Here is a 25,991-nt window from a genome sequence, read left to right as displayed (position 1 = left end):
TGAGGTCCTGTTTAAAGGTTACAAGCAAAAGAAAAGCACCTGGGGTTAGCACAAGCACAAGTCATAAACAAATAAAAAGACATAAACCTAATCGTGTCTTCCTGACATTTGCTAATCTACTTACATATCTGGGGTTTTAAATGAATGTTTCTAGGTATGATATCAAGGATTTTTTCATACATAGTCCCAAGCTTCTTACAGCATAGTTGCTGCCCAGTTCTCCTCCCCCCAGGAGAACAGACCGACAAAAGGGGAGTCTTGTTTCAATTTTAAAAAGTTCTAGCCTTCCCATTGGCTCTTTTGGCCAGGTGTCCACTCACTTACCTATGCATAGCAGTGAGACTTTTTAACCTTTTACAGATAAATAGAGAACAGCTACTAAGAGGGATTTTATAGCTGCTGGCTGGGTGTCCATATAAGGGAGTTACCCTCACCCTTTCATTTATCACAAGTGCCATGAAGGTTGTTTTTTTTAAAGGCAATCTTGAAAATGTTGTTGAGTTCAACTTCAGACATGTTTTTCAATGTTTATCATCGCTGCCACCAAACAACAGATTCAGACTTTGTCTTCACTTCAAAAAAATAAAAATGTGTTTTTACATGGAGCGAGTTATCTACTAGATTAGAGTACCACCCAGGCAAAACACTTAGAAAAAACAAACACAGAAAGGCTTGCTGTTTAACAGAGCTAATGACTTTTATCCTAGAAAAAAGGATGTATGGTCCAGTGGTTAGGCCACTAGCTTAAGACTCAGAAAAACTGGGTTCAATTCCTTGCTCTAATACAGAATTCCTATATGACCTTGGGCAAGTCACTTAACCTCTTTGTGCCCCAAGGCCCCATCTGTAAAATGTGGATAATTGTATTTCCCTACCATAAAGGGGTGTTGTGAGAATGAACACATTAAAGATTGTGAGGCACTGAGATAGCACGGTGACCCTGATCACTGTGGTATCTCAAAGCATGTTAGATACACAGATAGGAAAACATACCAGATTTAAGATATCTACAACTATATGTATTGGGAGAACTTGATTATTTTATATATAATTTTGATGGATAATATCAGTGTTTATATTTCAGCATTTTTTAGATTTTTATTGATTAAAATTTTCATAGTTAGTTGGCAAAATCATGGGGGAACTAGACAATTATTCAGTGACAGACACTGAGATTCAAAAAGTTAAAGATTTTTAACCATTGAAACACAAACTGTCAACATCACATATCAAAATATAAAAAGTAAATATCCTTAAATCAAACTAAATTATCAAGCAGCTTTTTCATACTTTGCTGATAATTGAAATTTACAAATTGGCAATGAAAAAATATTTCCATTGGTTTGTGTGTGAATGGTGACAGTGACATTTACAGACACTTACTGATAAAAATCAAAGCCTCACAAACCTATATATATGTATGTCAGTAGGTACAGTAATAGTATCCTTATTTTACAGCCACCTTCTTCCTCTCCATTCTTTTCTAAACACTTCTTGAAAACTCACCCTAATCCTCCTGGTCAAAATTTGCTCAACTTTTTTATTCTAAACAATATCTCTCGCAGTTGTTCCACAATTTCATGAATTTTTAATTCAAAAACAGACAAATTTATTTCAGCTGCTGCCTATACTTTTCACACAAAGCATTTCACCCAACTCTAATGTCAGTCTCAAACATACCCATCTGTGTTCACAGTAGAGCTGTGGGGGGGGGGGGGGAGGAGGTGGCGGGGATTTCCTGCAGAAAACTAATATTTCATCAAAAAAACTAAAAGCCCTAATAATTATCATTGTTTGGCCAAAAAATAAATTAAAAAAAAATCTATCATCAGTTTTTGGCCTGAAACTTTCAGTGTTCAGGTTTTCCATTGAAAAATAGAAAGTTTTCAAGGAAAGTAGACACTTTCCATGAAAATTTGTTTATTTTTATTTGTATTACCATAGCAGTTAGTCAAAACCCCAATTTTTCAAAGGAAGGTTTTGAAGGAAAAATTTTGACCCACTCAAGTTGCGAGATCTAAGAAATACACTGAGATCATCAAGAAATAAAGTCAAAATATCATATTAGTGACTTTACATGTCACTAATCCCCAATCAACACAGCTGTTACTCTTTTGAGTAAGGTTCCCACCTCCACATGCAGTGGTCTGCCATACCACACTTTCTCCAGCTAAAGTCATCCTAAAACATTAAGTAAAGAGTGATAGTAAATTCAGGAGAAGAGCCTAATTAAAAGCTTTTTCTTTAGGCCATGGATACCTTGGGCCAAATTTCCCAGTCTTTAATCATGCAAAACTCCCATTAGTTTAAACTGGAATCTGGATTCTATTTTCATAAAACCATATACTGAACTACTTATCAGCTATTTGTGGCAAATGAATCTGAAGCTAACAGAAATGCTAATGACAGTACTGAATGTGTCACCAATTGTTCCCTATACAAAGCAGAGATAGCTCTATGACTAAATATCTCATGTACAAGCAATGCAATAACTGTTTTTATCGAATAGCATTAGTGCTGTGTGTGAAACTATGGCACTTTGCTGCATAAGGTTTTCTTGCTTATTTTGTGTTAAATGTATTTATAATCATGACGACTGCCACTGAAAGTCAAGTCAGTACACTAAACAAGAATACCAAGGGCTGAGATAGTGAGCAAAGCAATGAGCAGGAGAGCACATCTTGTGTGTATTTGATAGATTTCTCCTTTCCTACCCCCCATGATGAACAATGAAAATTCATGGGAACTGTTTTGATCTTTTTGCCTAAGTTTTATAACTGCAGGGCCAACAGAAGCCAGTGCTCAGATTCTGCTGCAGGCAAAAGAAGATTTGTTAACAATCAGAAATTTCAAAATCATATCCCAGATTAAATCAAATACCAATGCTTTTTAATTTAAAATTGCATAGAAATAGCTTTCTAGCAGAAAATGAGGTACATAATCCACTCAATCTTCTGTCAATATCTATCAAAACACATCATCTACAGCTTTGATGTTTTACCTATACTCCTACAAATGCCTCGTCAGAACAATGAATTATACATACTCCTACTACCTGCAATTACAAAAAGCAGCAAATAGCAGTCACGTGCCTCTAACCTATCTGGAGAGAAAAACGAACAGAACTTTTTATGCCTGTATTAATTTTGTAGATACTATCACAGCAGTCACTTCAGTATTACTAATGAGAATGAAAGAGCCAGTGATAGACTCATGGGTGGTGTGTGAAGCTTCCCCTTAGGGAGGCTAGTCCCTGCCCTGCCCTGCCCCTTCTGGCTGATGCCCCACCCCCACTCGCTGCTGCCAGCACCAACATGGCCCTAGCTGGGGCGGGGCGGTATGTGTGTGTGGCTGAGAGCTCGGCCCTGGCAGCCATTGAGTTCTCAGACAGGACCACAGCAGAGCTCTTGACTCTGGCTGGAGGTCCGAGCCTGGAACCCCTCCCACATTCCATCCCCTCCCCTCATCTACCCCCACTCCGCCTCTTCCCCTCCCCCCGAGGCCCTGCGATCCCCCTTGCTCCTCTCCCCTCCCCCAACTGCGGCCCCAAGACTGGAAAAGCTCTGTGCCCCTGCTGTAACCCCAGGGCCATGGTGGGGAGCAAAAGCTCCTCCAGCCCTGGGGCCAAGGCGGGGGAAGATTTTTCCAAGGGCCCAAATCCACCTAGCCTCCATTACGCGCCTCCCCTGGATAGACTTTAGTTGTTCTGATGGACACTCCTAAGAAAACGTGTCAGAATCCTCCAATAATGGCCCAAAACAGTATAGCTTACATCAGTATTGTGTGCTGTTATTGTAGAATACTGCCATTCCAGTTGTCTCTGGGCCAAAGCTAAACGTGCAGTTGCATTTTGTTAGAAAACTGAATAAATTCACAAAAAGAAAAGGAGTACTTGTGGCACCTCAGAGACAAACAAATATATTTGAGCATAAGCTTTCATGAGCTACAGCTCACTTCATCGGATGCATTCCTTCCTTCAGTCCTTTTGGTATGATGTCCATCTGGAATGCATCCGATGAAGTGAGCTGTAGCTCACGAAAGCTTATGCTCAAATAAATTTGTTAGTTTCTAAGGTGCCACAAGTCCTCCTTTATTATTTTTTTTTTGCGAATACAGACTGCTACTCTGAAACCTGGAATAAATTCAAGAATTTGTAGCATTTACTTAAAATTTTTAAGTGATAGTTGGATCAAATGTTACACATTGTGATGGTTTGGCAGATTATGCATCTATTAGCACTTCTAATCAGAATCATAACTTACAAACATAGTGCAGGCAATATTGCATTTGAGACAGACCATAAGATAACTGTAAATTATTAGGCCCTGATCATACTCCCAATAAAGTTAATGACAAACTTGCCATTGAGCCATACGCAGCAGGATCAGGCTCTAAAGTTATCATTAGAATAGATTAGGCTTTAACCATTTTCTTCTCTCATTTCAATAGGGTCATTTTTATTATTATTATTATTAGTAGTAGTAGTATTATGGCCATGCCTAGACACCCTAACCAACATCAAGGTTCCATTAGGCTAGGCAATGTATAAACAGAGTAAAAGAATTCCCTGCCCTGAAAAACTTAACATCTAAATAGATAAGCCAGAAAGGATGGGAGAGGAAATAGAAGCTCAGCAGGGGAAGAGACTTGTCCACGGTCACACTGCAGGTCACTAGTGGAGCCAGGAATAAAACCTGGTTAGCATTTCCCAGTCCATTGCCCTATGCGCTGGAGCCACACTGGCTCTCAAAGAATGGATTCATTCTTTGTTTTGTCATCAGAATGAAAACATCGGAATGTTCATTCCAACTTTTTAGCACATGGATGCAAATGATACTACACCGGGTCTATAAAGTATTGGGACAATCTTTGTAACAAGAATGGAAATGGTGCAAAAACTTATTCTAATTAAAAATTTGAAGATTGTAATTCCTCAGATACTATATAAAGGACATCCCCACATCTTCCCTGAAACACTCATTGCTCAAAATTCTTTAGATAGACAAGTATCTTAAAACCCAGGATCTGTAGGGCAGAGAAATTGGCATAGCTCCACTGAAAGTCAATTAACTTCACTGATTTATACGAGCAAAGGATGTCTCTCTTTCTCTCTCTCTCACACACACACAGTTTTAATCAATTCTTAGCATACCACACAATTTAGTTATCTGTTCAGATTAACATAAAAAGTTATGAATAAAATGACTTTGGCAAAGTGTATACAATATGAACAGAAGCAGAACATTATCAGGTATTTAGCCCTTGAATGGAATAAGTTACACATTACAAGTAAGCTATTTCTACCTGCTTCACCTACTATTACACAGCCAGCAAATCATTGTTTGTTTCTTCCTGGTGCCAGGAGTAAAGTTTTTACTGAAGAAATAGGGACAGAAATTGATGCAGCAATCACTGAGCAAGATCAAAAGATTTCTATGCAATAATTATAACACAAAGACCACTTGAGTCCATTGCAAAGAGAAGCAAAACACTCTATCATTACGATGTAATTTTTCTGTAGAAAGTGACAAGATCCTGCTATGAATTTTCTAATGGGCTTTCCATGTCCTGAAAGTTCTCATCAACATGCAGCTTATATATTCACAGTTCTCTTTTTTGTGGAGACAATGATTATAAACTTAATTTTGCTTCATCCTTTTTTGTTCTTCTTGTAGAGACAAAAGTATCCTTCCATAATAATTAAATTATGCAAAATACAGGCCTTGACAAAAAAAAATCTGCTTCCTTGATAATCAAGGCTACCTGCCAGTATGAATAGTACCTGCACTCCCATGCACGCCTCTAAGTTATATGTATATTATGTTGATTGATATTCTCTCATTTTCCTTGTACACCCCTGTCTGTCTGTCGCAATCTCTCTGTTTTCTTATACTTAGATTGTAAGCTCTTTTGGCCGGGGACTTTGTTTTTGTTCTGTGTTTGTATGTTACCTAACATACTGGGGCTCTGGTCCATGACAATGCAAATAAGAAATGTATATAAATGACATGGCCACATCTTCACTCCTCCACCAGTATATCAACTCCATCTCTAACATATCAGCTAATCAATTCTGCTGTCTGACATCTCCAAATAAAATCCATTCTGACATCTCCAAATTTTGCTACAAATGCCCCAGTTAATATATTCTTGACTCTCCCTGTGAAGAAACTTTCTGTACCAGTACAGGGAACTGAGTCCAAAACTACTGAGTTTTAAAGAGCAAGAGCAGCCATTCCGTAGCGAAGGCTATAAAATAACTTTTTTTCCAGTTGCATTAATGGCAATTGATAAATCTCAGCACCCCACAAGATTGGGCCTGTTTCTTGGACCAGAAAGAAGTGGGGAATTATCCATATTTACTTAAGATCCGCTTATCCAATAAAAGCAACCACTGGTACTGTATGTTAACACAGGCATATTTTCTTTGTACCATAATGAACTACTGTACAGTGTAACATATATGCTAAGGAATTATAATTCGCTCTTGACACATTCAAGAAACAGAACATCTTTCTTGTTCTCTCAAAAAGACCATCACTGGCTCTCATCATTAATTGATGGGTGTAGTATGCTAAACGGCATTAAATGCTTTTCTTGCCAACTGACCTTTCACTACCTTATGCATGTTTTATAAATTGATACAAACCTTCCTTAATTCAGAATTTTCTCTTCTAGTGAAACCTGGCACCAGAGTTTATAATGGAAATGAAAGCGTTTTCCCCTAGAAAATAACAACTAATGATGTAGTATTATAAAACATTGTCAAAAATAATTCATTTGCTACTTGATTTAAATTCCTATGGTGGTGTTTTTTCATGAAGTATTTAACAGTATTTAATGCTGATTACTTCTACAGCACCCTTCTTCCACAGCTCTCCAAAACCCTTTGAAAAGGGTTTTTACAGAGAGAGCTCCTGAGGTTCAAAGAGATAATGCAATTTACCCATCCTCATATGTGAGGCCAAAAGCAGACCTGGGATTAGAAGACCTGGTTCTCCTGGCTCCCAGTCTAGCCACTAAACCACATTAACTCCCTTAATAAAAGGAGTGGACCATTTAATTCCTTAGATGTTGAGGTACAGAGGCCTACTCCAAAGCGCACTGAAGTCAATGGAAAGGTTCCTACCAACTTCTGTGAACTTTGGATCAGGCCTTGGAAAAACAAGAATGTGTTCAGGTGTATTGAGACTGTTAAATGCTAACAGTATAAAATGTTTGTATTGAATGCTCTAAGTAAAAAAGGGGTTAAGCAATAGTAAATTGGCTGGAGTTGGAGCAAGTAGTAAGTAGAGTAATATAGAACAAACAACAACATGCTAAGCACTTGGGGAAAATATAAGAACGGAACAGGTCTGTAATAGGTATGTGCACAAAAACTGAATAAGTGAGGTGTGATCTATGTGGGGACTGGAAAATACAGTCTGGTAGAAATGATTAAAAAACCCCAAATGAGTCACTGACACAGAAGATCGTTTCTGAAGGAGTCAAAGAAGAAAGAGCAACCAGCGGCATGAACTGACAAGTATCCATTAACATTAAGGTTTTTTTGCTGTAGTACCTCAATTTCAATAGCTCTAGTCTATAGAATGGCTTAGTAAATATAAGCATCAACATATTTTTGAAGATTTAATTGCGCTCAGTGATTAATCAGATTCACTAGATGCAGACAGGAAACTCTATGGAGGCGTCTGTAATGTTTACTCTCTGGTGGTTCAGAATTTGAAGATACATTGAACACCTGTCTGTTGTGAAATAGCTCTGGCATCTAAACACAAGTGAGGGTTATCTCTATTAGGTCCATCCATGTTTTGTTCAGAGCTTTCAAAGTATATTTATCAAAGATAATTTAAAACAGACCCTAGATTTCTGCCGTAGGCTTGAATTTAGTTGTCCATTCTGAATAAATTTGCACATGTTGTTCTAATGTGTCACACAGAATCAAAGCTCATGGAAAGTAAATTAACTCTGTCAGATACAACATCTTTAAACCAATTAGTGTGGGGAGGTCAGATAACTTAGAGGGAGGAAGAAATCAGCCTTAGCATTACACAAATGAATTCTGCCACTTTTAAAAGGCTGCTTAGATGTTTTATACAGGGCTGGTGTCAGCCTTAGATACTTGCTCTAAAGACACTGCAGGATAATGTATCCCATTAACATTTCTTTATATAACCTGAAAAACAACAAGGTACTTTGATTGGAGAGAGAGCTCAGACTTGATTAATTTTAACATATGGTAAATAAATATAGGATACTTTGATGCTCCCAGCTACACAATTAACTCTGATGATTCATGGGTGGTTTAACATCTGAGATTTCAAGTTTAAATCTTCCAACAGTGCAAGAACTAGCTTAACAGCCTATCCTGGTGGTGAAGAAAAATATTTGACATGCAATATGTGAGGTATCTTTGATCACACAGATGTTTATATTTGAGAATGCAGTACTTCCAAAGCTATTATCCAACATATGAAATGAATCATTTCTATCTAAGTTTAAAGGTCAAACAACTGTAAAAGATGTTTACATGCTGATTGCAAACACACACTCTCAAAATACATAAATTAAATATTTATGTATTCAAAAGACATTCAAAGGAAATTCAAAGACAAGGCTTAATAGCCAGAGGACACCCCATCCATAATTCACACCAAAAGACAAAGCGAAGAGTTAAAAACACACATTTTATCATGTACATCTTCAATATAGGTTTTCATTTGGAGCAGGAGTAACTGTTATTTGACAAATTGTCCTCAAAGCTGAAAAAATCGACAGGCCCTCCTCACTTACCTTCAGGTGTCTTCTGGGGTGACGCCCAGTGACCTGAAAATTTCCCTCTTCCCCAATTTATACCTTATAAAAGCTTCTTGTATTTAAATATATCCACCAGCTTTCAAAATTGGTTATAAAAACATGTACAGCAAAATTTGCTAAAGGAAGACTGGTAGCAACATAGTCTCTAGCCCATTTTCAGGCTGCAGCTGGAAGTTCAGAATGTAGTTATGTTGTAGGCTCCTGAAAGTAGGAATAAGGATTCTGATTCAAGGTGCTGAAGCCTGTGCCTCACTTCAACCACGAGTTTAGAAACAGGCCATTAGGCCAGATTCTCAGTCATGCTGAGGTCTCTTAACACCTGACAGCATAAAGGGACCTTAAAGTGAGTGCAGGTGTAGTTTTCTTTATGGATCCTTTATGCTGCACAACTTGGTATAATGAGGCCTGAGCATAACTGAGAATTGAAAAGAGTGACTTAAAAAGGACTACTCATAAACTCATAATAGACACGTGCTTATTATCTTTCTGACTTGGGGCCATAATGTGGCACAAACATATAACAATGTGGAGAGAAAATGCTTAAATAAAGGTATAATTATCCTTTGTAAAAATAAAGGGTAGCAGTTCAAAGGATTGAAGTTCTAATAAAGCATACTGATCCTTTCAAAAGCATAGTTCTAAGTTCTAATAAAGCATACTGATCCTTTGAGTTACACAAATTAACAGAAGCAGAGGATGTGACCCAGAACTCTTAACGTAAGATTATTTTTCCGGAGTATACTTTGTTACATTAAATTACAAATCCCTCATTTTGGAAAAAAGTGCACATGCACATGTTATACATATAGTTAAACTGTTCCACTGTTGATAAATAATGAAATTATTGAGTGGGGGGAGGGGAAGAGACAATGACTCAGTAGCCTGGTGATTAGCATATTCAAGGGGGAGACCAAGGATCCAGTCCCCCCGCTCCAATTATTTTTTTTAAATGATAATTATATATCATATTTATAGTATGTTTTTAACTTTGAGAATTCTTTACTGAAATTCAGAAGTCGAATGTTATTTTAAGAACTCCTTTTATGAGTCAACAGATTTTATAATGCATCCCCATGGGAAAACTTCAATGCGTGAAGGGTGACAGAAGGGCCGGTTATTTAAATCATTGCAGATTCTGCTTTGTTTCAAAGGAAGCTTTCTGTTTTAAACACATATAGTTGATTTCACCAAGATCTTTTTGATATCAAAATAAACCCCAATACAAGGCCATGGCATCTTCAAAGTGGAGCATGAAGCATTACAACATACAGGCATAGAGCTAGCATTATTAACAACCAGCTGAAAGACCACCACACATCCTATGACTTGATACTATGTCAATAATAAATGCATAGGAGGGGAAATGTTGATGTGGAGGACAAAGATAATAAGGGTCCCTGTGGATATGAAATACAGGAAAGCTGAGGGAAGGGGATGGGATGTGAGGGCTACATTCACAAAGAAATTTAGGCATACCAACACTGAGCATCACCACCCCTAACCTGTAGAAACCTAAAAAAATCACTGGGATTCCCAAAGCCTGAGTTAGGTACCTAGGCTCCCTATACAATGAATGGGGAAAGAAAGGCTCCTTAGACTATGATTCACAAAGACCAGCATGCTAGACAGAGAGCTGCCTAAACTAGCTAAGGTGATGGGTGTGTCCTAAGCCCCACCACTTTCTCAGAGATAGGCACCTATGTCCAGCCAGCTGGGAGGTATCTCCCTCAGCTCATGATTCTCAGCTGCAAACCCTCTGCTGGAATTAGGCACCGAGGCTGCATCTGCAAGGAACTGTGGAGAAGAGGGCCTCCCTTGTAACTTTTAGCCCAGTGGTTAGGGTACTCGCCTGGGATGTGGAAGGTCCCTGATTCAAGCCCCCACCCACCAATGAGGGAAACAGGGTTTGAACAGGGTAGTGCCCTACTGACTAGGCTAAGGTATAGTCTGACATGAGGCTCTCTCAGTCTCTCCTGGTGAAGCTGTTCCACTGTGGATAAATAATGAAATTATTGAGTGCGGGGGAGGAGGAAAGACAATGACTCTGTAGCCTGGTGATTAGTGCATTCAGGGGGAAAAACTATGATTCAGCCTCCCCCTGCTCTAATTATATTTTCAAAAATTATTTAGCCTCAACAGGAGAGGCAGAAGGAACCCTACAACAAAATGCCCCATAGTCTAGAGGTTAGTCTGTTCAAATCCCCTCAGCTGGGGGACTGTGGAATGGGCTTGCCCATATCTCAGATGAGTACTCTAACCACTGGGCTAAAAATTATGAGGCAGTTTGCTCTCACCAGCCATTTTGAGCAAGCACACGTAGAAGGACACATTTGGGTAGGCAAGCTCAGACCACACTTATCAGATCAAGCCCCGTAGGAGAGTTAGGTGGAGGAACACCTGTCTTCTCCCATTTCATGCATCATGCTAGGGCTTGGCTGTCTGGCATGGGGCTGTAGTGAACATGCTCAGAAACATAGGCACCTAGGGAACTTCTATGGCAAATATTTACGTATGGAGTGAGTTTAGGTACCTACAGGTTTTGGCAGCACCTGAATGGGGATTTTGTGAATCCTAGTGTGGCCTGATTCTGGGATTTAATTACCTAAAATGGTAGTTAGGTGCCTAAGTCCTTTTGTGAATCTAGCCCTGAGAGTTTTAATGGCAATCTGCCATTTCAGCAGCAGTCTGTGGCTCTGTCGGACCTCTAACTCAGTTTTCAGTGAAAAGGTAGAGTGGCAGCTGTTCAATATTCCATATATATAGGCCCCAATCCCACAATGAGCTCCACATTGTGGAGTCCCATGGAAGTCAGTGAGGCTCCCAAGAGGGGCCCACCAGATAGAACAGCTTGCAGAATTGGGGCTATTGTTTTTTAATAAAATGTGTTTAAATTGGCTGAATTTGTTGTTTAACTGTTCTAGCAGCTACAACAGTAAAGGTTTTGCAAACATAATCAGGCCCTTTGTTTCAGGGGAGGGATAGCTCAGTGGTTTGAGCATGCTGAACCCAGGGTTGTGAGCTCAATCCTTGAGGTGGCTATTTAGGGATCTAGGGCAAAAATTGGGGATTGGTCCTGCTTTTGAGTAGTGGGTTGGACTAGATTACCTCCTGAGGTCTATTCCAACCCTGATATTCTATGATTCACTCATGCTCTGTTGCCAGATGCAGCTAATTGGAAACAGTAAATGATGCTGCAGAAGGGACGGAATTCAGCTCACATGCTCTGAAATTTGCAGTTTGGGCCCTAGTAATCTCAAATTATTGCAATTTTTTTCAAACAGGCTGCCATACAAATTACAGCACCATAACTATGAAATAAGGTACAGCAGATTTTTTTTATAGCCTTGAATTGATGAAAGAGCTGAATTGTAGAATATACACAAAAATTGAAACCACTTGTCTTCTCTGGAGAAAACAATATAATCAGTGTCTAAATAACATGTGAATAACTTCAGAGCCTACTTTAATGGTACAGATAGTCCCAGGTTGCTGAGGCAAATTGACACTTTCAGGACCATTACCAATAACACCTTTTGGTTGAAGAATAGATGCTCTAATCGTCAGACTTCTAGGATCACCTGGGGGAAAAGAGAGTAGGATTGAGGACTTTTAAACACATAAACATAGTCAAAATTCATTATACAAAGAAACCATATAGCTCTGCTAAAATATGATGCCAAGTTTAATCTTGAAAAACCAACTTTCAATTGAGAGAACACCTCAGAATGTAACTAGCTATTGCTCACATTTCACATAACTCTGAAATGAGTACACATGAAAATCACAATGGCTTCTTCCGATGGACAGTGAATGGGAATAAAAACTCAATATTCACCACCACAACTGCCTGCAGTACCCTGGCCTTTTTACACTTAAGAGATATCGCTGTAGTGCAGTCATTGCTGCAAAGAAAACAATTCATTTTTAATGAATCAGTGGGAGTTAAACATGTGCATAGAAGGCAAAAGGGAGCCCCCTAGTACTGTACACAGTCCCATACTGCAGTCTGGTTTTAGTAAAGGAAGTCTGCTGTTTGAGTGCTTATCATGATTAATGTGGAAAATTGCTGAAGACTGAAGGCAAACACTTGGAAAAGCGATGGTTCCTACATATGAAATTCAGTGTTGAACCCTGAGGGACTTGTATCAGGGTTATTAATTCGGGTAAGAAGTGGCATGGTCTAGAAATCTAAGCACAGATCTAGAAACCTGGGGTTAGATTCTGGGCTGTTAGATTCTAAGAGAAAAGCACACTTTACAGCCCAAGGAATAGGGAGCAAAGGTTGTTTTTAGCTGCTTTTGTGCCCCTCCAATCCTGGGTTGCTCCTGGAGCTGGAGAGGCCTCTAGTGTAATTTAGACAGCACAAAGGACCTGTCTAAGTTATGGCAACCTCCCTGGGATGCCCTATCAGCTGCAGTGCTGCCTGGAATCTTTTACCCCAATATACCATTCTCACTTGCAGCCCCACCCTAACATACCCCCTGTGTCCTCAGAAGGCAGCCTTAGAGCTGTCACCCACAGTGCCTACACCAGAGAAATACTCCCCAGAATGGATATGGAGCTTATTTAGGGTTGCCAATTTGCTAGTCACACAAAACCGAACACCCCAGCCCCCCCTCCTCCCCCGAGGTCCCACCCCACCCCTTCCCTGAGTCCCTGCCCCTGCTCACTACATTTCCCCTCCCTCAGTAGCTTGCTCTCCCCCACCCTCACTCACTTTCACTGGGCTGGGGCAGGGGGTTGGGGTGTGGAAGAGGGTGAGGGCTCTAACCGGGGGTGTGGGCTCTGGGGTGGGGACAGAAATGAGGGCTTCAGGGTGCAGGAGGGGGCTCCAGGCTGGAGGAGGGGGTGAGGGCTCCAGCTGGGGGTGCAGGATCTGAGGTGGGGCTGGGGATGAGAAGTTTGGGGTGCAGGATGGGGGCTGAAGGTTGAGGCAGGGGGTTGGGGTATGGAAGGGGGTACAGCTCTGGGCTGGGGGTGTGGGCTCTAGGGTGGGGCTGGGAAAGTGGGGTTTGGGGTACAGGAGGGAGCTCCAAGCTGGGGGGTGGTGCAGAGGGAGGCAGAGGGTTGGAGCTGGGAAGGGGGGTATGGGATCTGGGCTGGGTTGCGGACTCTGGGGTGGGGCCAGGGATGAGGGGCTTGGAGTGCAGGAGGGGGCTCCAGGCTGACGGATGGAGCCAGGGGATTCAGAGTGTGGAAGGGGGCTGTGGGCTGAGGCAGGGGGTTGGTGTGCAGGAGGGGCTCAGGGCTCCAGCTGGGGGTACAAGCTATGGGGTCGGGCTGTGGATGAGGGGTTAAGGATGTGGGAGCGGGTTCTAGGCTGGGGCAGGGTGTTAAGGTGCAGGAAAGATGAAGTCTCTGGCTGGGGGTTGGGGCTAGGGATGAGGGGTTTGGGGTGCAGGAAGGGGCTCCAGCTTGGGGGGACTCAGGGCTGGGGCAGGGGGTTGGGACTTGAGGCTGGAGCGTGTGCTTACCTCAGGTGGCTCCTGGTCAGCAGGGCTAAGACAGGCTCCCTGCCTGTCCTGTCTCCACACTGTGCCCTGGAAGCGACCAGCAGGTCTGCTCCTAGGCAGGAAGGCCAGGAGGCTCTGTGCGCTGCTCTCGCCCACAGGCACCACCCCCACAGGTCCCATTGGCCACAGTTCCTGGCCAAAGGGAGTGCGGAGCAGGTGCTCGGGACGGGGGGCAGCACGTGGAGCCTCCTTCCCCCCTGCCTAGGAGCCAGACCTGCTGGCCGCTTCTGGGGTGAAGCGCGGAGACAGGACTAGCCTGCCTTAGCCCTGCAGCACCATCAACTGGACTTTTAATGGCCCGGTCGGCAGCGCTGACCAGAGCCACCAGAGTCCCTTTTTGACCAGACATTCTGGTCAAAAAACAGATGCCTCACAAACTTAAGCTTATTTGCCTCTCCAGCCTTTTTACACATCTAAAAGAAACTAGATTTGGGGTAGGGATTCACCCCAAGAAATCTTGTTTTTAATCTCAATTCTGATAGTTACTCCCTCATTGGTTTTAAGGACGTCACCTAAATTCACTTTCTGTACAATGGAAACAATTATATCTCCCTCCTTTCACAGGGCTGCTTTGAGAATTAAATACATTTGTAAAGAATTTTGAAGATGAAAGACACAAGGTAGATGAGGTAATATCTTTTATTGGACCAACTTGTGTTTTTGGAAAGTACAAGCTTTCAAGCTACAAGGAGCCCCTTTTTCATGTCTGGGGAAGGAAGCAGAGTGTCTGAGCTAAATACAAGTTGGTTCAGATGAAGACAAATGAAAGACAGATGAAAACAGCTGCACCCGTATATTGTATAATCATGGCTTCAGTACTCAAGGAACATTACAAATTAATGTTTTAGAAATTATATCTTCTTTTTTCCATGATTATTGCATTCATTTCTGTTCTGTGCTTTGTTTATTGCATATACATAATATATATATTTTACCTTGTGAATCACTTGTGCATATTCCCAAAGAGATATAAGATGTAGATTTTAGAAGATACTTTGCATGGAAATTATTTTAACGTAGGGCCATGTTGATTTGTGAGTATATCCTAAATATAGGGACATTTTGTAAAAAGTAATATTTTCAAAGTTCTCATTTCTTATTGACCTTTGTGGTTTTGAGGCTTATTTTGTTTTGCTGCTAAGATGACACTTTTGGGGGCTGTTTTATCTTTACTCTGTATCCATGATACAAAAATTTTACTAAAATAAAATGCAAATATTAAACAGAAATATTAACAATGTGCACTGTGCTGAAAATAAGTGCAAACAGGCAGCAAAAGACAGAACAGAGTCCTTAGCCCTTCATTTCAAAAGAGGTTTATGAAGATTTCATTGGAAGTTGCTTAAAGATATTTTATTAGATACTTGAAAAATTGCAATTCTGCAATCACAAGAAAAGGCTGCTTCAGTTAAATGAACTTCCTGGTTAAGAGACAATTAATTGATTTTAAAAAACCCAACATATAAAAAAGAAAATTAGGGAAAGTTGATTCCAATGACTATACATTAAAAGTTATGAAATGCGGACAATTGATAAGGGAAGCTAAAGGTATCAATGAAAAGTCTACATCTTGTAGGGTTAATAACTGTAAGAAGGAATATTTAAAATATATCCGGAATAAAAGAAATATTAGAAATGGTACAGGCCAAAAATTAGATAAACTTAGCAAAACTATTCAGAAAATTAAGCAGTGACTTGATCATGGTTTATAAGTACTTCCATGGTAAAATGATTTCTGATTGTAGAAGGTTCCCAAATCTAGCACCCAAATATAAGATCCAATTATTGGAATTTGAAACTAGACAAATTCAGATTGGAAATAACATGCAATTTTTACTTAACAATTGGAACAGCTTACCTCGGGATGTATCACTTAAAAGTTTTCAAAATCAAGAACTAAAAGATATTCTCTAGCTCAACCAACAGTTATGGATTTGATTCAGGAACCACTTGGTGAAATTCTATAGCTTGTTGTATGCAGGAGGTCAGAGTAGATGATCAAAATGGTCTCTTTCTGGTCTTATAAATCTATGAATCTATAACTTAGCCACGTTTCAGAGTAACAGCCGTGTTAGTCTGTAGCCGCAAAAAGAAAAGGAGTACTTGTGGCACCTTAAAGACTAACAAATTTATTTGAGTATAACCTTTCCTGAGCTACAGCTCACTTCATCAGATGCATGCAGTGGAAAACACAGTGTGGAGATTTATATACACAGAGAACATGAAACAATGGGTGTTACCATACACACTGTAACAAGAGTAATCAGGTAAGGTGAGCTATTACCAGCAGGAGAGCGGGGGAAAAAAACCTTTTGTAGTGATAATCAAGGTGGGCCATTTCCAGCAGTTGACAAGAATGTGTGAGGGATGGGGGGGAGGGAGGGGAAGAGAAATAAACATGGGGAAATAGTTTTACTTTGTGTAATGATCCATCCACTCCCAGTCTTTATTCAACCCTAAGTTAATTGTATCCAGTTTGCAAATTAATTCCAATTCAGTAGTCTCTCATTGGAGTCTGTTTTTGAAGTTTTTTTGTTAAAGAATTGCCACTTTTAGGTCTGTAATCGAGTGACCAAAGAGATTGAAGTGTTCTCCAACTGGTTTTTGAATGTTATAATTCTTGATGTCTTATTTGTGTCCATTTAATCTTTTATGTAGAGACTGTCCAGTTTGGCCAATGTACATGGCAGAGGGGCATTGCTGGCACATGATGGCATATATCACATTGGTAGATGTGCAGCTGAATGAGCCTCTGATAGCATGGCTGATGTGATTAGGCCCTATGATGGTGTCCCCTGAATAGATATGTGGGCACAGTTGGCAACGGGCTTTGTTGCAAGGATAGGTTCCTGGGTTAGTGGTTTTGTTGTGTGGTGTGTGGTTGCTGGTGAGTATTTGCTTCAGGTTGGGGGGCTGTCTGTAAGCAGGGACTGGTGTGTCTCCCAAGATCTGTGAGAGTGATGGGTCATCCTTCAGGATAGGTTGTAGATCCTTGATGATGCGTTGGAAAGGTTTTAGTTGGGGGCTGAAGGTGATGGCTAGAGGCGTTCTGTTATTTTCTTTGTCGGGCCTGTCCTGTAGTAGGTAACTTCTGGGTACCCTTCTGGCTCTGTCAATCTGTTTCTTCACTTCAGCAGGTGGGAACTGTAGTGTAAGAATGCTTGATAGAGATCTTGTAGGTGTTTGTTCTGTCTGAGGGGTTGGAGCAATTATCTTTGAAAATTCGTGGCGAACAGGGGAAGTCCCAGATGATTGGAAAAAGGCTAATGTAGTGCCAATCTTTAAAAAAGGGAAGAAGGAGGATCCTGGGAACTACAGGCCAGTCAGCCTCACCTCAGTCCCCGGAAAAATCATGGAGCAGGTCCTCAAAGAATCAATCCTGAAGCACTTACATGAGAGGAAAGTGATCAGGAACAGTCAGCATGGATTCACCAAAGGAAGGTCATGCCTGACTAATCTAATCGCCTTCTATGATGAGATTACTGGTTCTGTGGATGAAGGGAAAGCAGTGGATGTATTGTTTCTTGACTTTAGCAAAGCTTTTGACACCGTCTCCCACAGTATTCTTGTCAGCAAGTTAAGGAAGTACGGGCTGGATGAATGCACTATAAGGTGGGTAGAAAGTTGGCTAGATTGTCGGGCTCAACGGGTAGTGATCAATGTCTAGTTGGCAGCCGGTGTCAAGTGGAGTGCCCCAGGGGTCGGTCCTGGGGCCGGTTTTGTTCAATATCTTCATAAATGATCTGGAGGATGGTGTGATTGCACTCTCAGCAAATTTGCGGATGATACTAAACTGGGAGGAGTGGTAGATACGCTGGAGGGCAGGGATAGGATACAGAGGGACCTAGACAAATTGGAGGATTGGGCCAAAAGAAATCTGATGAGGTTCAATAAGGATAAGTGCAGGGTCCTGCACTTAGGACGGAAAAACCCAATGCACAGCTACAGACTAGGGATCGAATGGCTAGGCAGCAGTTCTGCGGAAAAGGACCTAGGGGTGACAGTGGACGAGAAGCTGGATATGAGTCAGCAGTGTGCCCTTGTTGCCAAGAAGGCCAATGGCATTTTGGGATGTATAAGTAGGGGCATAGCGAGCAGATCGAGGGACGTGATCGTTCCCCTCTATTCGACATTGGTGAGGCCTCATCTGGAGTACTGTGTCCAGTTTTGGGCCCCACACTACAAGAAGGATGTGGATAAATTGGAGAGAGTCCAGCGAAGGGCAACAAAAATGATTAGGGGTCTGGAACACATGACTTATGAGGAGAGGCTGAGGGAACTGGGATTGTTTAGTCTGCAGAAGAGAAGAATGAGGGGGGATTTGATAGCTGCTTTCAACTACCTGAGAGGTGGTTCCAGAGAGGATGGTTCTAGACTATTCTCAGTGGTAGAAGAGGACAGGACAAGGAGTAATGGTCTCAAGTTGCAGTGGGGGAGGTTTAGGTTGGATATTAGGAAAAACTTTTTCACTAGGAGGGTGGTGAAACACTGGAATGCGTTACCTAGGGAGGTGGTAGAATCTCCTCCCTTAGAAGTTTTTAAGGTCAGGCTTGACAATGCCCTGGCTGGGATGATTTAATTGGGGATTGGTCCTGCTTTGAGCAGGGGGTTGGACTAGATGACCTCCTGAGGTCCCTTCCAACCCTGATATTCTATGATTCTATGATTCAGTGCCTGAGATGATGGGGCATCCAGGATTTCCAGGTTTATGGATTTTGGGTAGCAGATAGAATACACCTGGTCGGGGTTCTAGGGGTGTGTCTGTGCAGATTTGTTCTTGTGCTTTTTCAGGGAGTTTCTTGAGCAGATGGTGTAGTTTCTTTTGGTAACCCACAGTGGGATCAGAGGGTAATGGCTTGTAGAAAGTGGTGTTGGAGAGCTGCCTAGCAGTCTCTTGTTCATATTCCGACCTATTCATGATGACGACAACACCTCCTTTGTCAGCCTTTTTGGTTATGATGTCAGAGTTTTTTCTGAGGCTGTGGATGGCATTGTGTTCTGCACGGCTGAGGTTATGGGGCAAGCCACACAACTCAAACTTGCATGCCTCAATACCCATACATTTATTTGAATATGTTACAAAACTGTAACCTGTTGTTTTAATGGAAGACCATTATTCTATAGTAATTTCCACCATTAATTTGCTGCACAGATTGCAAAATTATTCTCATAAAGATGAGCTTTCAGCTCTTTACTGGGGCAAATGTAAGCCCTATTCCTGCAATGGTACTTTGCACAGTGAGTCTGCCCCAAGGATCCTTTTGTAATCTCTAAGGGCATATGCTACCTTGAGACTCTGTGGAATTTACATTCATATTAAGCTTGGAGCTGGTTGCAAATTTTTCATCAGACTGACTTTCAAATGACAAACATTCTTTTTTCAAAACCAAAATTTTCCAAGGGGAAATTTTCATTTTGCTGAAAATTTTTGATTTTTCCATCAGGAAAATCAAAATGTTGCCTGCCCACTTGGAACACTTTTGTCAGTTTTACTTTCTGCCTGCTGAAGCTTTCTTGGAGAGCTGCACCTCCTGTTTTGGATTAAGAATGGTTTTTCACTCTCTCATATTTCTAATTTGTTAAACTAATTCTCCCCAATATTGTGCGTAATTTTTAGGACTATCAAAAGGCCTCTAACTTGGAACAGTTTGTGACTCGTTTCTTACTGAAAGAAACATTGAATCAGCTGCAGTCTCTCCAGAACTCCCTGGATTGTGCCATGGAAACCACAGAGGAGCAAACTCGTCAAGAAAGGTAAACTCAATGTTTTCCCCAGTTGGGTGTATGTCAGGGGGCTGGAACTAGGGGTTAAGTGACATTAGAAATAAAAGTACTGTATCTAAGATCATATGTGGATCTAAAAATATCCCAGTGAGATGCACTTAACATACCCTGAATTTGCAAAGACTATTTTGCATTTTATTTTGATGTCTTAGGGAATAAATGGGACACTAAAGGACAAATCTTGCACTCCGTAGTCAGATGTCAATGGGAATTTTGCCAGAGGTAGGAGTGCAGGATCCGGTTCTAAGGCTCTGATCCTCTGATAACATGTGGGTTCACTGCCTCATCTATGAGAGTGCAGACATTTTGTTGCTACTTGGGATGCTTATTTTGCTTAATTTATTTTATTTCATTTCTTTGGAGCCTCCCAAAACATAAAACACACTATAAGAAATCTAACATTGTCAGTACAAAACTTTAGTTCAGTAATCTTTCCAAATACAAGTCTTCCTATTAATAGACTCTCTCATAAGAACTAAGGCTACTCTACCCAATCACAACATGAGACCCTACCTAAATCATCCCTAGCCCCTCCACGTACAAGTTTCCCTAACTTCCCTAAATGCCTGTGACAAAAGATGCACTTTGCAGAGTACCCAGAAAGTTAACAAATCTGGTCTCTGGCAGACCAAGAAAAAAACCAGCACCTTGAACTCCCCTTGGAAACTTACTGGGATCCAGTGTAGTGCTCAGATTATTGTTGTTATAGGGTTCCTTTTTCATGCACTCCTCAACTAGTGGGCAGCCACATTTTTGCATGTAACTAGACCTTCAAAATTTACCTATTCTGAAGCCCTATTACTATCAACAACATTACACACTGCCTATGGTGGTTTATGCAAGTATAGATTGTTGCCTAGCCCCAGTATACATCAAGATCAGCTGAGTTTAGGCTACATCTACAACTATAAAACAATCTAAGCTTGTTTTTTTGTTTTTTATTTTAACATCTACTACAAATGTGTACTTTCCCAATAAGCACAGATTTTGTTTTAACTTAGCCCCAATGCATACTTACACATACATGTGTGTTTGCAGACTCAGGGTCTGAGATGTTAAAGGCACAATCCTGTAAACTTTTACTCACATGAGCAGTCTTTACTCGTGTGAGTAGTTCCAGTGAATTCAGTGTCACCACCCACATGCATAAGGTTTGAAGAATCAGGCATTAAAGCAGCGCATTGTATTTGAAAATATATTTGGGGGTTTTCTCTCTAGTTTTTCCTTTGCTCTCCCCAATCACTGTGTTACTATACCTGTGTCTGAATCCATTTCTCAGCTAGTCCTAAAGTGCTACCCAGAATATTCTTGGTGACCTTTCAAGTTGAATGGCAAAGCAAATTGCTGGTTTTGCCACTTAATGCTGCTTTATGACGGATAAAGACTGTTTCAAAATTTAAAATGTTTTAAAATGTGTTTTCTCTTGATATTAGAAATGCCAGGTCCTTGTTTCCTTTGCTTTGCTGTTGGATCCTGGGATTGCTGATACCTGAATAATAATGTGACAGAGGGATATTGACCTGCACTGCAGATCTCTTTCCCAGAGCAACTAAGGGGGTTGGGAATGCTGATTTTTACATAGTCTAAGACTAAGAGAAGGAAAGGGGGTATGGGATGGCTTGATATTTATGATGTAAAAACAAACAGCAAAATCTTCAAAGAAGAAAAGTTTAAGACCATAAAGGAACAATAGAGTGACCTGGATATCTTGTTTAGTTTTGAATCACAGTTATCCTTTCACTTCCATATCTTTACATCAAAATATAAGCGAAGTGATTTTATGAAGCTATTTTCAGTTTGAATTTGGGACACTTTTCCACTGAGGTCCACCTGTGCTATTGGCTTTCCCAAAGTCACTGATGGCACCAAATAGGTTTCCAGTGGGTCTAAACGAGAGTATTTTGTTACCAACTCCCGTCTCTGTCAATATTTGGTGGATCTTTTGTCTAGGACTCTAGATATAGCTGTTCCTAAATGCCCCATAGCAGTGGTGGGCAACCTGTGGCCCATCAGGGTAATCCACTGGCGGGCCATGAGACAGTGTTTATATTGACCATCCACAGGCACGGCCGCCTGCTGCTCTCAGTGGCCCCGGTTTGCTGTTCCCAGCCAATGGGAGCTGCGAGAAGTGGTGCAGGCCACAGGGAGAAAGTGAATTAGGAAGTGTCATTTACCCCTTCACCTAACACAAGAACCAGGGGTCACTCAATGAAATCAACAGGCAGCAGGTTTAAAACAAACAAAAGGAAGTACTTCATACAGTACCTATGGAACTCATTGCCAGGGTATGTTATGAAGGTCATATCTTAAACAGGAATCAACAAAGATTCAGATAAGTTCCTGAAGGATAGGTCCATCAATGGCTATTAGCCAAGATGTCAAGGATGCAACCCCCATGTTCTGGGCATCCCTAGCTCTGACTGCCAGACGCAGGGAGTGGATGACAGGGGATCACTCAATGATTGCCTGTTTTGTTCATTCCCTCTGAAAAACCTGTCATTGGTCAGGATACTGGGCTAGATGGACCATTGGTCTAATCCAATATAGCTGTTCTTACGTTCTGATGTTCCCTCCTCACAGGTCACCATGACATACAAGAGATGAAATGAGCCTGAAAAGGGCTAAAGAGCTGGTGACAGAAGTCCTAATCCAACTGCATCTTTAAAGATTTATGTTGTAGCAAAGCCTTGGTCTACACACAGATTCAGCTAAATGGGTGCAACCTTCTAGTGTGGACTCTTTTTACACCAGTATATAAGTGTCTTAAATTGGTTTAGTTTAAATTGATTACAAACAGCTAATCCAATTTAAGACTCTCTTAAACAGATTAAAGAGTGTCCAAACTAGGGGATTGCACTGATTTAATTAACTCAGGAGGGTTATACTGCTGCCTGTAGTGGACAGGAATTGAGTAGTATCCCTTTAAATAGTTAATGAACCCTCTACTAATTATCATTGTCTTCTATTTTTCACAAGCCACCAGAGTGCTTCCAGAGCAGCAGTGTGAGAGCTGGCCTGAAGGGTGGGTAACATAGATGACCACCCAGGGTGCCATGGTCAGGGGTGTGCCATGGTCAAGAGTTTGCAGAAGGGCTGTGCTCACCCAGGAGGCAGGGGAAGAGGATAAAAGGGGACTGGGTCCCCTCTCTGCACTCCCAACAGTATGACACCTGCAGCACTGCCCCAGCTCCATCAGCAGCTGCTCTGCCTGCTGAGAGGCTGCCAGCTGCTTGGGGAGCAGTACATAAAGGGCACCATTTTCCATTAGGCCAGCCATGAGCATTGTTCATAGGCTTTGCATGTAATATATAGTTAATAAACATACTTATGTGGTCCCCACTATACCCAGGTGGTTCCTTCCTGTTACATTTGTTGAGTAAAGAGCAAAAGAACGCCACCGCCCATTACTGTGGTACCTGAGTGCCTTCTATGTAAAATCAATAGCAGTAGTGAAGTCCCTAGTGACTTTCCAAGCAAAAACAGTGTGTAGACAAGCCCAAAGTTTCTTTGCCTCTGCTATAGTATCTGCAAAGTCACAAACAGTGGGGAACTGGATAGCTCGGCTGAAGTTTATTCAGAAAACTGTTTGGAGACTACTTACAAATAATGAACATAAATCAGGATTGGTCGGAGAACAATTCACTAACCAAAGAGATGGCTACATTCCAAACTTACATTATTTGAAACAATTTGATCAGCCATCCTAACTGCAGCCATAGCATTAAATATTTTATTTAACTGATATATTTCCAAGAAAGCTCTTCTCACTAGTGTACCTGGCCCTCATTCTATGCTAGCCATTCCTGGTCCTCTTTGCTTCCTAAATCCCAGATTAAAATCCTTTCACAATGTTATTTATCATGAATTTAAAACAGAAAATTTCCCTTCTCAAATGAACATATAATTTTTGATCCTTCATTAGTAACTGATTGCATGACCCCAGTGCCTTTATGGGGACCCATTGAAATCACAGGTTCAGCTCAGATCCAAAGGCTGTAATAGTGGTTCCCAGTACAGGACTAGGACCACAGCACAGACATGCCACCTATTTTATGTCCCTATATGATATTTGTGAGGTACTAACTTTCCTTCTTTTTCCTCCTTGGTATCAAAGTGGACACAGCTAACTGTAGCAGTAAAAGCCTAGAAAATCACTCAGTAGTCTCAGCAGATATTTCTCTCTCTCTCTCTCTCCTTTTTTTTTAAATCAGCATCCTGACAGCAGAAGGAAGACAGAGGCTTTGGCACATGGATTAACTACTATCTGTTTCTATTTAGACAAGGACCAGCAAAACCGGAGGTGCTCTCAATTCAGTGGCCAGGAAAACGTTCAAATCGAAGATTTCAGAGGACCAATAGCTTATCACCAAACAGTCCCCATTTAAATACAGGTATTGTCATTTCAACTTTTAAATGTATTTTAAACACACACAGAAGCAAGGCAGCCATGTACTTGTCCTCAAAATTTTAACCGGCAAGTACAAATCAACAAAGGTGCTATTCTAGCTTAAAGCAATCTTCAATTTAATACAGCAGCCATTAACTCTAGCTGTAGAAGCAGAACAAATAAGTATACTGCTACAGCCCCAAAGTCTCCCCTGCATTATGGCTGTTTTGCCATTCTGTAGGGTCATTGTTTTTGTGCTATGAACTGAGAACACCAGTCTATATTTCTTAGCTATATTTATAGATAGTGGTGATGGGAAGAGATGGGAGTCTAATGCAGAGGGGAAAAAAGCTCCAAGAAACAAGTTTATGCTGCCTGCATTACTCAGTGTGACCATGTGTCATGGTTGAGGGGAGCAAGTGTGTTTATGAGAGAGAAAGAAAGAGGGGAAAAATAAGGACATTAGCTTGAGGCACACAGACGTCTCTTAAGTTGACATGAAGAATTAGAAATGACAGTTTTGCCTTAGGAAAAAGAAAGATTGAGAGGGTACCAAGCCAATGATAAATTTTGGAACTGTCACTAACCCAGAAAGGTGCAGGAAAGGAATCCTCAGCCTAAATATAGATCTCAGGATCGTGACATCCGTGCAACACAGACACCACAGAGCATGATGGAGAGGGATTGACGCAGCCCCCTTCTCTCCACCTGGGCTCTTGACCAGGGCCGGCTCCAGGCACTAGCATTCCAAGCAGGTGCTTGGGGCGGCACTGTGAAAGGGTCAGCAGTCCTTGTGCTGTCAGGGTGGTGTCTCATCTTTCCGTGGCAGTGGCAATTTGGCGTCAGCTTCTTTCCTCAGGCTGCCATGGTGGCAATCCGGCGTTGCAAGATATTTACGTGCCAGATGCGCTAAAGATTCTTATGTCCCTTCATGATTCAACCATTATTCCAGAGGACATGCTTCCATGCTGATGATGCTCGTTAAAAAAATAATGTGATAATTACTTAGTGACTGAACTCCTTGGGGGAGAATTGTATGTCTCCTGCTCTGTTTTACCCGCATTCTGCCATATATTTCATGTTTTAGCAGTCTCGGATGATGACCCAGCACGTGTTGTTCGTTTTAAGAACACTTTCACTGCAGATTTAACAAAATGCAAAGAAGGTACCAATGTGAGATTTCTAAAGATAGCTACAGCACTCAAACCAAGGTTTAAGAATCTGAAGTGCCTTCCAAAATCTGAGAGAGATGGAGCGTGGAGCATGCTTTCAGAAGTCTTAAAAGAGCAACACTCTGCTGCGAAAATTACAGAACCTGAACCACCAAAAAAGAAAATCAACCTTCTGTTGGTGGCATCTGACTCAGATAATGAAAATGAACATGCCTCAGTCCGCACTGCTTTGGATTGTTATCGAACAGAACCCATCATCAGCATGAATGTATGTCCTCTGGAATGGTGGTTGAAGCATCAAGGGACAAACTAATCTTC

At 41.3% G+C, this 25,991-nt stretch overlaps 2 protein-coding genes across 4 annotated transcripts in view; one reads left to right on the top strand and one right to left on the bottom strand.

Annotated features, from left to right (window-relative positions):
* Positions 1–25,991, bottom strand: part of C2H8orf88 (chromosome 2 C8orf88 homolog) — a 98,403-nt gene that overhangs the window by 22,063 nt on the left and 50,349 nt on the right. The window contains exon 7 of one of the 2 annotated variants that reach the window (XR_012666925.1): positions 12,280–12,395. Coding sequence is in view for 1 of the 2 variants with exons in the window: in XM_075125070.1 (XP_074981171.1) it covers positions 12,378–12,395 (18 nt within the window). In the remaining variant the exon portion in view is untranslated. Of the gene's footprint in view, positions 1–9,840; positions 12,396–25,991 lie in introns of those variants that run through there. The other variant, XM_075125070.1, reaches the window with a different exon arrangement.
* NECAB1 (N-terminal EF-hand calcium binding protein 1) overlaps positions 1–25,991 on the top strand; it is a 120,386-nt gene that overhangs the window by 75,982 nt on the left and 18,413 nt on the right. For both annotated transcript variants that reach the window (XR_012666924.1, XM_048841183.2), the window contains exons 6-7: positions 19,948–20,084; positions 24,393–24,505. Coding sequence is in view for 1 of the 2 variants with exons in the window: in XM_048841183.2 (XP_048697140.1) it covers positions 19,948–20,084; positions 24,393–24,505 (250 nt within the window). In the remaining variant the exon portion in view is untranslated. The remainder of the gene's footprint in view (positions 1–19,947; positions 20,085–24,392; positions 24,506–25,991) is intronic.

The sequence above is a fragment of the Caretta caretta genome, chromosome 2, assembly GCF_965140235.1.
Source record: "Caretta caretta isolate rCarCar2 chromosome 2, rCarCar1.hap1, whole genome shotgun sequence".
In the NCBI taxonomy this organism is placed as follows: Eukaryota; Metazoa; Chordata; order Testudines; family Cheloniidae; genus Caretta; species Caretta caretta.
This window is presented reverse-complemented; position numbering and strand designations above follow the sequence as displayed.